The following is a 14,782-nucleotide window of genomic DNA, read 5'->3' as shown; positions in this document are numbered from 1 at the left end:
TTTAGCTCGTTACAGAAGCTACAAAACTGACCTTCCTTTGAGCAGATTGAGTTTCTGGAGCATCACATTTGTGGGGTCAATTAAACGCTCAAAATGGCCAGAAAAAGAGAACTTTCATCTGAAACTCGACAGTCTATTCTTGTTCTTAGAAATGAAGGCTATTCCATGTGAGAAATTGCTAAGAAATTGAAGATTTCCTACACCGGTGTGTACTACTCCCTTCAGAGGACAGCACAAACAGGCTCTAACCAGAGTAGAAAAAGAAGTGGGAGGCCGCGTTGCACAACTGAGCAAGAAGATAAGTACATTAGAGTCTCTAGTTTGAGAAACAGACGCCTCACAGGTCCCCAACTGGCATCTTCATTAAATAGTACCCGCAAAACACCAGTGTCAACATCTACAGTGAAGAGGCGGCTGCGGGCTTTAGGGCAGAGTGGCAAAGAAAAAGCCATATCTGAGACTGACCAATAAAAGAAAAAGATTAAGATGGGCAAAAGAACACAGACATTGGACAGAGGAAGACTGGAAAAAAGTGTTGTGGACGGATGAATCCAAGTTTGAGGTGTTTGGATCACAAAGAAGAACGTTTGTGAGACGCAGAACAAATGAAAAGATGCTGGAAGAATGCCTGACACCATCTGTTAAGCATGGTGGAGGTAATGTGATGGTCTGGGGTTGCTTTGGTGCTGGTAAGGTGGGAGATTTGTACAGGGTAAAAGGGATTCTGAATAAGGAAGGCTATCACTCCATTTTGCAACGCCATGCCATACCCAGTGGACAGCGCTTGATTGGAGCCAATTTCATCCTACAACAGGACAATGACCCTAAACACACCTCCAAATTGTGCAAGAACTATTTAGAGCAGAAGCAGGCAGCTGGTATTCTATCGGTAATGGAGTGGCCAGCGCAGTCACCAGATCTGAACCCCATTGAGCTGTTGTGGGAGCAGCTTGACCGTATGGTACGCAAGAAGTGCCCATCCAACCAATCCAACTTGTGGGAGCTGCTTCTGGAAGCGTGGGGTGCAATTTCTCCAGATTACCTCAACAAATTAACAGCTAGAATGCCAAAGGTCTGCAATGCTGTAATTGCTGCAAATGGAGGATTCTTTGACGAAAGCAAAGTTTGATGTAAAAAAAATCTTATTTCAAATACAAATCATTATTTCTAACCTTGTCAATGTCTTGACTCTATTTTCTATTCATTTCACAACATATGGTGGTGAATAAGTGTGACTTTTCATGGAAAACACAAAATTGTTTGGGTGATCCCAAACTTTTGAACGGTAGTGTATATATATATATATATATATATATACACACACATATATATATATATGTATATATATACACACACACACACACACACACACACACATATATATATATATGAAACTTCAAAATAGACAAGACACTTTTCAAAAGATGGACAGAGCACAAATGAATTTCACAAGAATAATCAAGCCAGAAAAATAATTTTGAGCTTTGTTAGGCCTAAGATATTTATTGACAGTTAAATTACATTTCTCCCAAGGTTGAATTTGAGAGTCCTGTATTGGCTTGGCTCAGCCTTCAAGCTATTGTAGATCACCCTCTGCTACATTTCACTAAATCAGGTGGGTCTATTCTCCTACTCTCCTGTCTTCCAGCTCATCCCACGCGAAACATCAAATCTTTATCACAATATAATCAACTTGAGAAACATTTTTATTTCATTTTTGATTTTAGAATGGAACTATTAATTTTAGCCCTTTGAGAGGTCACATGGGACTATCATCAACTGTACTTAGACATGTTATATTACAAGTGCAGTGCCCGTTCAAGTGTATTACTCCCTCTGACCACACTGTGGGTTACAATGGCAGAGTGGCGCCGTCCAGTCGCCATGGGAAGAACGTCTGTCTATATGTACGTATGTATATCTGTCTTACCCTGTGATGGCGTGGCGGCCTGTCCAGGGTGTCTCCCTGCCTACCGCTCAATGACTGCTGGAATAAGCTACAGCATCCCCGCGACCTTGAGAGCAGGGTAAGCGGTTAAGATAATGGATGGCTGGATATATCTGACCTTCTATTTTCTTGACAATCGCTCATACGAACAACTTCACACTCGACACTGCACTTCCTTGAGTCCTCAGCAATACACCTACCAAGTGTAAAGTCAATCGGATGACTGGTTGTTGAGAAAATTGAAGGGTAGACAGAGATTCAATCCATTTTAGTTAGATTAGGTGGTGCCCCTTGTATCTTCTTACTTGAATGCAGTTGCATCTATAAACTGGTAAATACTGTAGACTAGCAAAACAGTTTCAACAAACACTGCAACTACTGTACAAAGACTAGAATTGTTCAGTTTGTTAGGAAGCAATAGTGTTATGATCTTGGTGCAGTATTATAAAGGTACTGGCTATCACGCTATGAAAACTTATAGTAATGCAGTCTATTACACTACCGTAACAGAGATTACTATTATTTTCACCATTTCCATAAAGTCAGGGGCAATTCACATTTCATACTCTTTATGTTGTCATTTGACAATTCAACACCCTTGTGTTCATTTCATACAAAATAGTTCTGTGGCGCTGTGGTCCAGTTTGTCCATACACAATGATTCCAGTGAACATGGTGTGGATTTTCAGATGGTTAAACAGATAAAAGAAGTAATAGCATCTGTCATTAATGCTTGGACTCCAAGCTGTAGATATAAAGGACGCTACAGGGAACATGTTGCCTGGCAATCAAAATCAATCCTCTGAGCAGGAAGGGGGGAAAAGGATTATATACGAGACCAAAAATCTTGAAAAAGAGAATTGGTCCATCTTGGATACTGTGGTGGGGTCCAGTGACCGTGGCTCAGTTAGCAGCATTCGGCAGGCCCTCGGGGATGAGGGACATGAAGAAGGTTATGATGAAGGACCAGGTTGATGACAGGAAGCCAGTGTGGGGCATCCCGTTGGGCTCGTCCGCTCCTTCCTCTCCGCTTTCCCCGTCATCATCCACACCTTCATCCATCACTCGCTCCTGGGGTGATGAAAGTAGTTCACTTTAAAAAAAAAAAAAGGCTTTGGGTGTTGCTGGATGGCACTTTTTTTTCTCCTTTTTTTGTTTTGTTGCTTGATTAACAGTTTGTGCTGTCAAATTCTTTTTTTTTTTTTTGTATGTTGCAAAAATTCATTTTTGAACAGATGCTTTGTTCAAATTTTCTTCTTGCAGGAGGATGCCACCAGACCCCCACATATGAAGCTGTGTCTCAGACTCCAACGGTTAGAAACTAATATTAGGGGAAACGCTGCTATGCGTAATGTCTCTAAAATAAACAACGCTGTTGCTTACATCTTGAAGAATGGTTGACAGATTTATAATTATCCAGTATTCATATTATCATGCATTTGTATTACTGAACATAGTAAGTTTAATGTAATGTAATGTTTTTTTTCTGTAAGTAAGATTTTACTTACTATTAAAGATGCTAAAGGTGCTCAGTGGGATACTTGGATACATAGCGAAATTTTAAAATAATGTAAATACATAAGTTTGTTATTATCTGCATATTAAAAACTTGTTTCTCCATATATAAAATTTGAAGTCTGTACAAACCAGTCAGTGAGCTAGAGTTTTATATCTCAATAAACGGTATTGTAGAAACAATGTCATCAGTTTTCCAGTGACTAATCTTATTGTTCTGATCTGAATGGGATGGGGGTACTTGCTAAAGTTAAGACAGATGAGTGGGCTAATTACCATTTCTTGTATGTCGTGGTTGTGTAGCTCTCCCTCCATGTCACCTTGACGGGCACCGTCTCCAGGCAGCTGCGGTTCATTCTCCATGTTAAAAGGAAACCAGCCTGCCTGGTGCCTTCATAATACAGTGACAACAGAGCAATATCACAGAAAACTGCTTGCTGTAACAAGGCGGTGCAAGTAAATGCAACACACAGCTATTGAACAGCAAGACTTTATTGCAAAATAAGGTAAACCAAGAGAAAAGAAAAGTCGACTCATGACTCTTCAAACAAAAGATATGTAATTATTTAACGCCACATAAAATTTTGGCCACGCAAGATAAGGTTTCATTTTATTCTTTTGACTACTGGATCCTTCATCATTATACAGCTTTTAGGAGATGGATTTGGATTGAGGAGGCTAAAAGGGCAGCATTTTCAACACCAGATGAGTTACACACAATCAACTGGAAAGCACTTACAGGTAGAGCACAAGCATGGCCCCCATCACCATGACAAAGCGACTGAAGGACGAGTAGAAGTAGACTATACTGAGTAAGATGGCTGCACGCGACATCACGTACACCCAGTCCAGCCAGTCGCGGTTCTGCTCCTCCTCATTCAGAATCTCCCCTCCCTGGGCATTCAACTGGACCTCAGCATTGCCAGGGCGCGCCTCCTGAGGGGGCTGGATGGGGAGCTCTGATTGGTTTGATTGGGTTGCAGGCTGGTCTGGCCTGAGATGCTGAGAGGAAGCTGCCAACGCCTGACTGGAGAATGGAGTAACAGTGGACGGGGGAGAAAGAGGCCAGGGGAAAAGTTGGTGATGGAGGAATCATGACACTGTCACTGTTTTCACAGACTAAAGTTTGGTAAATATTCAATATGGTGAGAAGGAAACACAAAGGGACTCACTAATTCATGTAGTATTGCTGAGCATATAGCTGTTGCCACCACATTAGTGTCAAGGGGTTGTAAGAAGGATACGCTGGCATGTTTGTGGGAGGAGTTGACTGAGGGTAGTACTGGTTCCATGCAGAGCTGGCAAAGATAAATGAGAACATTACATCCCAAGGACACTGCTATCAGACCAGCTGCACATCAGTCTTGCATGGCTTTGGTTTTACATACTATATTCTGAGATTAGTTTACTATTAGCCATCATTAACAACTGGTTGAGGAAACTGCAAAGGCCATTTTGATATCAAAAAGTATAATGACTTGTGATATGACTATGGACTCCTACCCTTGCACGAAAGCTGGGTGCACTGGGTAGTAAGGGAGTGGCCCTGCCCGATGTCTAAGTCCATCGCTGCTCTCTCCGGGTGAAGGTGACTGATTGCCCTGACTGGGGGCGGGGCTAGTAGAACTCTGATGGGCCTGTGTCATGAAATAAAACTTTGAACGTTACTAATGACTGAAGACTTCATTTGGAAGAGGCTAATGAATCTTATCTGCTGGAGAAGATTTAGATTGTGTAGATGACCATAACTGGACGATGATAAGTACAGTGGATATAGAAAGTCAACACACCCCTGTTAAAATGGCAGGTTTTTGTGATGTAAAATCGTGTCATAATTTTTCCACTTTTTCTATTAAATTGCAATCTATAAAAATAAAGTTAAAAAAAATCTTCTTTTGGTGAAGCATTCCTTTGTTGATTTGGATGAATGGTTTGGGTCGTTGTCATGCTGAAAGGTGAAATTCCTCTTCATCTTTTTAGCAGATGCCTGAAGGTTTTGTGCCAAAATCGACCTGTATTTGGAGCTCTTCATGGTTCCCTCCAATTTGACTAATGCCCCAGTTCCGGCTGAAGAAAAGCAGCCGCAAAGCATGATGCTGCCACCACCATGCTTCACCGTGGGTAAGCTGTTCTTTTGGTGATAGGCTGTGTGGTTTTTGTGCAAAACATACCCTTTGGAATTATGGCCAAAAAGTTCAACCTTGGTCTCATCAGACCATAATGCATTTTTCACCACATGATTTTAGCAGACTGGATGTATCTTTTTGTAAGATTTAGCCGGGCTTGGATGTTTTTTTTCCCCATGTGAAAAAGCTTCCGTCTTGCCACCCTACCCCATCGCCCAGACACATGAAGAATACAGGAGACGTCACATGTAGGGAGCAACCAATACTTGCCAGATATTCCTGCAGCTTCTTTAATGTTCCTGTAGGCCTCTTGGCAGCCTCCCTGACCAGGTTTCTCCTCGTCTTCTCATCAGTTTTGGAGGCACATCCTTTACTTGGTAATGCCATTGTTGTGCCATATTTTCTCTGCTTGATGATTGTCTTCACTGTGTTTCATAGTATATCTAATGCCTTGGAAATTCTTTTCTACCCCTCTCCTGACTGATACATTTTAACAATGCTTTGTAAGCTGTTTGTGGACCAGTTGGGTACAACCAAGAAGATGTCAAGAAAATCCTTCAGCAGGGGCGTCCAGGTAGCATAGTGGTCTATTCCGCTGCCTACCAACACAGGGATCGCCAGTTCAAATCCCCGTGTTACCTCCGGATTGGTAGGGCTTCCCTACAGGCACAATTGGCCGTGTCTGCTGTGGGAAGCTGGGTATGTGTCCTGGTCACTGCACTAGCACCCCCTCTGGTCAGTCGGGGCGCCTGTTTGGGGGGGAGGGGGAACTGGGGGGGAATAGCATGACCCTCCCACATGCTACATCCCCCTGGTGAAACTCCTCACTGTCAGGTGAAAAGAAGCAGCTGGCGACTTCACATGTATCAGAGGAGGCATGTGGTAGTCTGCAGCCCTCCCCGAACCGGAACAACTCAAAAGAGTGGGGTAATTGGCTGGGTACAGTTGGGGAGAAAATGGGGGGAGAATCCAAAGAAAAAAGAAAATCCTTCAGCAACAGCTGAACTTTATTTGGGGTTAATCAGAGTCACTTTAATTGATGGCAGGTATATAGTAACTACTGTTTAAGAGAAGAAAGCCACTTTATTTTGACATTGTACTCCTACAACGAATTGTATTCTCACAATGAATTTATTCTCTGCATTTAACCCATCCTATTGTATAGGAGCAGTGGGCAGCTGTAGCACCTGGGGACCAACTCCAGTTCTTCTTTCCATTGCCTTGCTCAAGGGGCACAGACAGGAGTATTAACCCTAACATGCATGTCTTTTTGATGGTGGGAGGAAACCGCAGCAACCAGAGGAAATCCATGCAGACATGGGGAGAACATGCAAACTCCACACAAAAGGACTTGGGATGGCCTGGGATACAAACCCAGGACCTTCTTGCTGTGAGGCAACAGTGCTAACCACTGGGCCACCATACCACCCCTCCTACATGAGTAGGAGTAGTAAAATAAGTTTGAATGTGATTGGTTAACTCTGGTTTGAGCCCTGGGGTAGTCCAACCTTGGGGGGTCGTCTCAGGTCGTCCTATGTGGAGTTTGCATGTTCTCCCTGTGTCTGCGTGGGTTTCCTCAGGGGGCTCCGGTTTCCTCCCACAGTCCAAAGACATGTAAGTCAGGTGAATCGGCCATACTAAATTATCCCTAGGTATGAATGTGTGTGGGTGTGTGGGTGTATGTCGGCCCTGTGTGATAGTCTGGCAGCCTGTCCAGGTGTCTCCCCGCCTGCCGCCCAATGACTGCTGGGATAGGCTCCAGCATCCCCGCAACCCTGAGAGCAGGATAAGCGGTTTGGAAAATGGATGGTTAACTCTGAAAACTGCCATATCCCAAATTATAAAAGGGTGTGCTCACTTATGCAACCAGGTTATGGTAAGTTTGACATTTTCTTTTTTTTCTCCCTAAAACGTTTTTCACTTTATTTTTATAGATTGCAATTTAAAAAAAAGTGGAAAAAGTTCTGACCCGACTTATCTTGGCTTCGTTATTTTACATCACAAAAACCTGCCATTTTAACAGGGGTGTGTAGCCTTTTTATATCCACTGTATGCTCTGATGATGAAATTAATGGCAATGAATGGAATCATTCCCAAGTGTGAGAAGCTGATGGTAAACGTACCATGGGACCCGCTGAGGAGGCCTCTGGGAACTTGTTACCACGGCTGCTGTGGGGCTTAGGGGACCCAGGGGGCGTCCTTGAGGCACACACCAGATGAAGCATGTGGTATTCGTCCTGCTGTTGGGGTCATCAGCAAAGAGAGACAATTAAAGTATAACTGCCAGTGTTAAATGAAATGAATGGGGGGGGGGATCAATAAATGAGATCAGATTATTATTAGGATTATTGCTACCAAGTACAACTTTTTGATGATAGTTCTTCAAAAAGAGTTTTTATTTTCCAATACATTTCTTTATTGATTGATTAAAAGTGCATTTAATTTAAAAGAGGGTAGCCTTTTTTGTTACCCAGCTATAGAGATAGTGTGGATATGTTTCTATACCGGCATCATAGATAACAAGCATGGAGGGCAGGGCAGGGCAGGAAGAGAAAGGAAGACCTACCTTTCTGAGCACATCTTTCAGGGTAAAGTGATCCAAAAGAAGCTTCCCAGAATACACCAACCTCTGGTCTTTGGCGCTCTAAAAGTAAAAGATCAGCAATATATAATGAGGTCAATACATCAAACAACACATCAAACAACACATTTTACTTTTTCTTACACTTTTCTAAAATGCTTGGCTATCATTCTTACTATCATTCCTACTTTGAAACGGAACAAAGCATCCAAGGGTAGAGCTGTGGTACTGGTGCGAGTCTGTGGACGGCCTACTTAGTGACCTCAGTAGACCAGTTAGGTCAGAAGGATAAGTGGATCTTTACAGTGGATTAGAAAGATTGTACAGCGAGGTCATAGCATGTCTTTTCTGGATCACTCACTTCATCATACTGGCACACTGCAACTGAAAAGTTTGTATTTCTACCTTTCAAGGCCCCACCCCCCACTCCTCCTTGTTAAGACATTCCACACCTCATACCCTACAGCGTGTGCTGAGGATGAGGGCAGTGTGTTTCCTAAGGAGAGACCAAAACATCACAATGGAGTAATTTAGGTTTGTTCCCCTGTGGGTTCACTATGACTGCATCTGAACTAGTACTGAGTAGAGCGGATGTAGATTACTGGTACAAGAAAAATCTCCACCGTCTATTTTTAATCAGGTTTTAATGAGTTAAGCATTGCAAAAGAGTTTTAAGACGTCTGATAGCAAGGAGAGGCTATTTATTATGTGACTGTGACCTTATGTCAGAGAGGTAGTTGTAAGACTAGAAGGTCTCCGTAGCAAAATCCTGGACCGTTTGAGAAGATCTGGGTTTGCATTGTGAGTGATGAATGTTGTCCCATCAAAGATCCCTTAGCAAGGCAATTAACCCACAGCTGTTCTGATACGGTTGTGCTGGGCAGCTCCCAGAGGTGAACATGTGCAACTCTGTGAATGCTATGCACGTCGATGTGGAAGAAGAGCATGCATACAAATTCAACATTATTTGAATGGACAAAACAGCTTGCAGCAGCTGGCTATTTAACCAGAGGATACTGACATGTCAACAGCTGCTTCGCTTTGAACACTTACCAACAGTCCATGAACTTTAATCACAGAAACATTTCTTTAAACAAAGCAAAGAACTGTAGTATGTGCCATTAAACAAAAGTGAGGAACTTCCATGAATCCTTGCTAGGTTGTTGCAATTCAGGGGGTTTGTGACAGATGTCAGATCAAATAGAAGGCGAAGACATTGGCTAATTCACATATTCATCTTGGTTTCTGCCCTCTGAGAATGGAAACGAAGCACTCACTGGTTTACTGGGGTACACATCCGACAGATGGGCTTTGAGCTTCTCAACTGTCCAGTTCTGGTAACAGTTAATGGTCTGGTCATCGTACTTCTGGTTGGGTGCCTTGATGACGAGCGTAACAGGAGTGTCCACAACACCTTGCTCCATGACTCAAAACCATCTGTCTTCAATGGCAAATCTAGGCAAGTCCAGACTTCGCTTTGGACTTAGTAAATCTACGTGAATAACCTTGTTTGTTCTGTGCACATTATTAGCAAATTTAGAGGCCGGAACAAAACAAATGTCAGAGCCCTCTTCTTCTGATCAAGTTCAGAGGGTGGCGTTAAACCTTAGACTCTAGTGCAAATTCCTTCAGGCTGCCAACAGCTGGAACCTGATGTGGAAAGAGAAGAGAACCAACATTGTGACAGCTCAGAAGATGATCGTATACATACACAAAACGTCTTTAAAGTGGTTTCAGTTAGTCGCCCTTATCATTACAACTTTACACGGTGCAAAATTAAAATGGTGTTGAAACGTTGCAGGTAAACGTTTAGCATCGCATATCCATAATACGCAAGACAAGTTTATCTGCCTGAATGCTCTTCGTAGTTTGAAACACACTTGAATCGTTACGCGAGTGCTTCCGGGGCACCGTCGTAAAAACGAAAGGTTTGTGACGTTGCCCCTAATGAGGCAAACGAAAGGAAAGCTGCGGAAAGGGTGCAATAGTAAATCGAGCAGGTTACAGCTACGCGAAAGTTGGAAGCAAACTAAAAAAAATAACCCAACGATCTCCACAACACCAGACGGTTTCAGGCGAAGGCCAGGCAGATCTAGCTAGTGGACTTACCTTAGCTGGTATCAGCAACGGATATTCCGTTTTATTCACAAATCCTTGATCATAGTCGCTTCGTCACTGGCAAATAAAGCTACCTTTTTTTTCCCTGGTAGCCTCGTTTGCAGCAAAACATGGAGACCAGCGTCAAGCCTGAAAGGCTATTATGTACAGCTTCCTGTAATACCTTTCAAAATAAACCAATGTCAAACCAACCTATAGGGATGTCGAAGAAAGTTGAATCAGTTCATCTGGACACGTCTATAAACGCTGTATCCAGGTGAATGGATTCAACCTTCTTTTATTTTCTTACCTTATTTCTTATCTTATCGAGCACGCATCAAGACTATAGGGATATGTGTGAAACGCTCCCATTCTACGGTTATAATAGATTTTGACACTTTAATGTGTTAAAATTGACTTGATTAGTAGACACTCCTGTCAGTGCTAGTGGTCCTAAAGAGATTTCGTGTTTGTGATTTTCTTTAGTTTATTTATTCACAGCACAGTTCACCCCAGTCTGTCTTTGTTCGGTCTTTCACACTGAAATTCCTATAGTCACTTAGAACATTGATGCTTCATTTTTTAAGTATACGATTGAACAAAATCCTTTTTCGAAATTTACTTGGTCATCACATGCATGTATTCATATTGTGTGTGTGCGTGTGTGTGCGTATGTGTGAATTAATTGTAAAGCGCTTTGAGTGGCTGTTGCAGCTAGAAAAGCGCTATATAAAATGCAACTTGATCAATTGATTGATTCATCAGAAAATGTCATGCAAGACAATATCATCATGGCATTTAAATATATATTTATCAGTTATGCATTCACTATATACATCGTACCTAATGGTGTATTTTGGTAAGATTATTGTGCTTGTTTCAAAGCAATTTTAAACGTTCCGTTTTATGCCTTTATTTTGAAGGTGCAATTGCTATGCCTTCCGGTCTTACGCCTCTTTGGATGACGTCCCCCGTGGAACAGCTGATCAAGCAGCTGATTCCTCGAATCTTCAGAAGTCGCCAGATAGTTTTATAAAATGCCGTACTTCTAATCTGTTTATTTTACAACAGATAAAGGTATCGCAGTGTTATAATGAAATGTGAAGGGTCGATAAAATCCTCGCTTGATTGCTCGATGATTAATGGCAAATAATAATTCAGAGAATGTTCTATGGTGTTTCCCAACTACACATCTGGTTATGTAATGGCACGGAGCAGTAACAGTGCTTCTCAGGTTTGTCTTTTTTGACTGCCATCTGGTGTTGGCATCGTGTAACATCATTTGTTTTCCTCTGGAGCATTGTGTGTGTGTGTGTGTGTGCGTGTGTGTGCGCAAGCGCGAGGGGGGGGCTACCACGCCCTTGAGTTCTGTCTGACTTTCTGTCTATATGGAGGGATCCGACGACGACTTTATAGTTCAGGGTCTTTATTTCAACGGTGACGGTTACAATCATACAGTAGCTAGCTCCGCAGTAGTGACTCGTCTGAGTGCTAAACATAGACTGACGATTATGTGGTTCCCCGGCGCGCTCGTGTGTCAGCTGGACCAATCAGCTTGCAGCTAACTTAACAGCCAATAGGAGTGCTTGTATCGCATCAACCTTATAGCCAAACGGGCTATTATATTCTAGAGAATATTACATCCCCCTTCTTAAGAAATTGAAATCAACATTAGACTCCCAACATTAGAAGCACATGTCTTATATCAAACATATAAACAATCAGGACGAAAGAAAACACATTTTATAGTAATCACTGATAGAGTCAATACTCTTAATAAAACAGGCAATATCATTCATTCAATATTACTGTATGCATATTAAACTACGGTAAGTAATCAAACACTTAAGAGGTAATACAAATCACAAGAACATTTTACAATATTTTTTTATGATTATTTTTTAGATAAGGGCAGCGATCCGCCTACACCCTTGTACATTACATGTCCAGAACCTCTCTGGGCTTCACTGCTCGTCCATACCTTGTCTGGTAGGGGACAGTCTCTGAGGCTGTTTCAGCCGCTGCATGTGAGACGTGTGGTGTGTTGTGAATTGTGAGTTGACCGTAGTTCTCGTCAGTGCCTGTGTTGCTTTTGTGTCCAGGAGGTGACGTCTGTTTCGTCTGTACTCCTGTCCTTCAGCTGTGCGGACGTGGTAGGATCTGTTGGTATCCGCTGGCTGGATGACAACTGCTGGTTTCCAACAGCCGTGCTCTTGGAGTCTGATGTGTTGTCCTTCGTGCAGCTGTGACATCGGCTTCGCTGACCTGTCGTAGTACCTTTTCTGCTGCAGCTGACGTTGGACTCTCCTGGCGTGCGTGTCTCTGTGACTGACGACCTTGGGCTGAAGCTGCTGGTGTGTGTTGGGTAGAATTGAGTGTAGACGACGACTCATGAGCAGCTGGGCTGGTGATCTGAAGCTGTCGACAGGTGTTTTCCGATACTCAAGCAGACTCAGGTAGGGGTCTCTCTGGTCAGCCTTGGCCTTTTCCATCAGCAACTTGGCGATCTGTACTGCCTTTTCGGCGAGGCCGTTGCTTTGGGGATAATGCGGACTGGTAGTCGTGTAGGTGAACTTCCAAGTCTTCACGAAGGTCTCAAACTTCATACTTGAGTACTGAGGTCCATTATCCAAAATAACAGTCTCAGGTACGCCGTGTCTGGCGAAGGTTGCCTTCAGTTTGCGGATCACAGCTGAGGATGTTGTGCTGTGTAGCTTGTCGAGTTCGAAGTATCTGCTGTAATAGTCCACTGTGACGATGTAATTGTCATGATTCCAGGTGAACAAGTCAGTAGCGACTACTTGCCATGGCCTGTCCGGGATCTTGTGGCTGATCATGGGCTCTTTAGTCTTTGACGGTCTGTAGGTGAGACAGGTGGGGCACTGTCCAACCATCTCCTCGATCTGCTTGTTCATCCCAGGCCAGAACACTATGTCACGGGCTCTCTGCTTGCATTTCTCCATGCCCCTGTGTCCTGTGTGTATCCGGGATAACATCTCTGCGCGGAGCAAGGTAAGTATGATGATTTTAAACAAAATGTTATTCATCTCTGACAGTTCATCTCGGTGGTTCCAGTATTCTGCAACTCTCTGAGGGCATCTTCCATCTTCTCCTCTCCTCAGGCCATCCTTCTCTGATTGTCTCTCTCAGCATTGTGAGCTGTGTGTCTGCGGCAGTCGCAGCTCTGATTTCTGTCAGTTTCGTGTCACTGATCGGCAGGCCACTGTACACTGCATGTACCTGCATGTCCATGCCTTCTCTGAGGCTGTCATCTTGGTCTGTGAGCGACTTGCGGGACAGTGTGTCTGCCACGGGGATCTCCTTGCCTGGTCTGTGCACGATGGTGAAGTCATACCACTGTAGCTGGAGGATCATCCGCTGTAGTCTCGGAGGAGCTGCTGCGAGTGGTTTTCTCATAATGGACTCAAGCGGTTTGTGGTCACTCTCCACGATGACATGACGACCATAGATGTATTGGTGAAAACGCTTGCATCCGAACAGAATAGCATATAGCTCTTTCTCTATTTGTGCGTAATTGACTTCACTGTCATTTAGCGATTTGGATGCATATCCGATGGGCTTTTCTTCCTGTAGCAGGACTGCACCTAGTCCGTACTTCGATGCGTCGACTTGTAGTCTGAGCTCTTTACCAGGGTCATAGTAGGCTAAGACTGGTCCTGGTTCGCGTGTGATCACTTCTTTCATCTTCCTGAAAGCTTCGTCATGCTGCGCATCCCATCTGAATTCACTTGACTCCTTCAGCAGGTGACGCATGGGTGCGTTGATGTCTGAGAGCATCGGGGCAAACTTGGACAGATAGTTAACCATACCGAGGATTGTCTCCAACTCACCCTTGTCCTTGGGTGGCTCCATGTCTCTCACAGCTGCAATCTTGGCTAGGTCAGGCTTGACTCCATCCTTTGTGATGCGATGCCCAAAATAGCTGACCTCGGTGGCGCAGATCGTGCTCTTCTCCGGGTTGAGTTTCACTCCTCGCTTTCTGGAGCGCTGCAACATGGCTCGGAGGTTGCTGTCGTGCTCCTCCTTGCTCTTTCCATATACGAGGACATCATCCACTATGGCTGTGACTCCTTGTAGACCTTCGTAGGCCTCATCTACCTTCCGTTGAAACTCGTCCTGGGCGGAGATCAACCCAAAGGGTAGACAAAGGAAACAGTATCTTCCGAACACCGTGTTGAATGTTGTCAACTTGGACAACTCTTCTGCGAGTTTTATCGCCCAGTACCCTGAGCGAGCATCCATGACACGGAAATAGCAGGCCCCTGCCAGTTTGGAGGTGATGTCGTCAAGGGTAGGTAGAGGATAATGAGGTCGTTTCACAGCCTTGTTCAGGTCCTTCGGGTCGAGGCACACTCTGAGCTTTCCTGTGCGTGGCTTTTCTGCTGCCACCATTGAGTTGACCCATTCAGTCGGTTCGGTGACTTTCACAATAATCTGTTGCTTCTCTTTGAGACGGTCGCGTAAGGCTACTGGAACGCGCCTCGGTGGGTGGAC

General features: G+C 43.8%; 1 protein-coding gene across 1 annotated transcript; it reads right to left on the bottom strand.

Annotated features, from left to right (window-relative positions):
* Window positions 1-1,475: 1,475 nt before the first annotated feature.
* LOC130128681 (homocysteine-responsive endoplasmic reticulum-resident ubiquitin-like domain member 2 protein) lies at window positions 1,476-10,427 on the bottom strand. Its single transcript, XM_056298364.1, has 9 exons — window positions 10,280-10,427; window positions 9,448-9,820; window positions 8,156-8,233; window positions 7,713-7,829; window positions 4,967-5,100; window positions 4,636-4,761; window positions 4,203-4,490; window positions 3,740-3,854; window positions 1,476-3,019 (listed from the first exon to the last, which is right to left on the bottom strand). The coding sequence occupies exons 2-9, from the start codon at window positions 9,592-9,594 to the stop codon at window positions 2,852-2,854; spliced, it is 1,173 nt and encodes a 390-aa protein (XP_056154339.1). The 5' UTR covers window positions 9,595-9,820; window positions 10,280-10,427; the 3' UTR covers window positions 1,476-2,851.
* Between the last annotated feature and the right edge of the window lie 4,355 nt (window positions 10,428-14,782).

The sequence above is a fragment of the Lampris incognitus genome, chromosome 18 (genome assembly GCF_029633865.1).
Source record: "Lampris incognitus isolate fLamInc1 chromosome 18, fLamInc1.hap2, whole genome shotgun sequence".
Classification (NCBI taxonomy): domain Eukaryota; kingdom Metazoa; phylum Chordata; class Actinopteri; order Lampriformes; family Lampridae; genus Lampris; species Lampris incognitus.
This window is presented reverse-complemented; position numbering and strand designations above follow the sequence as displayed.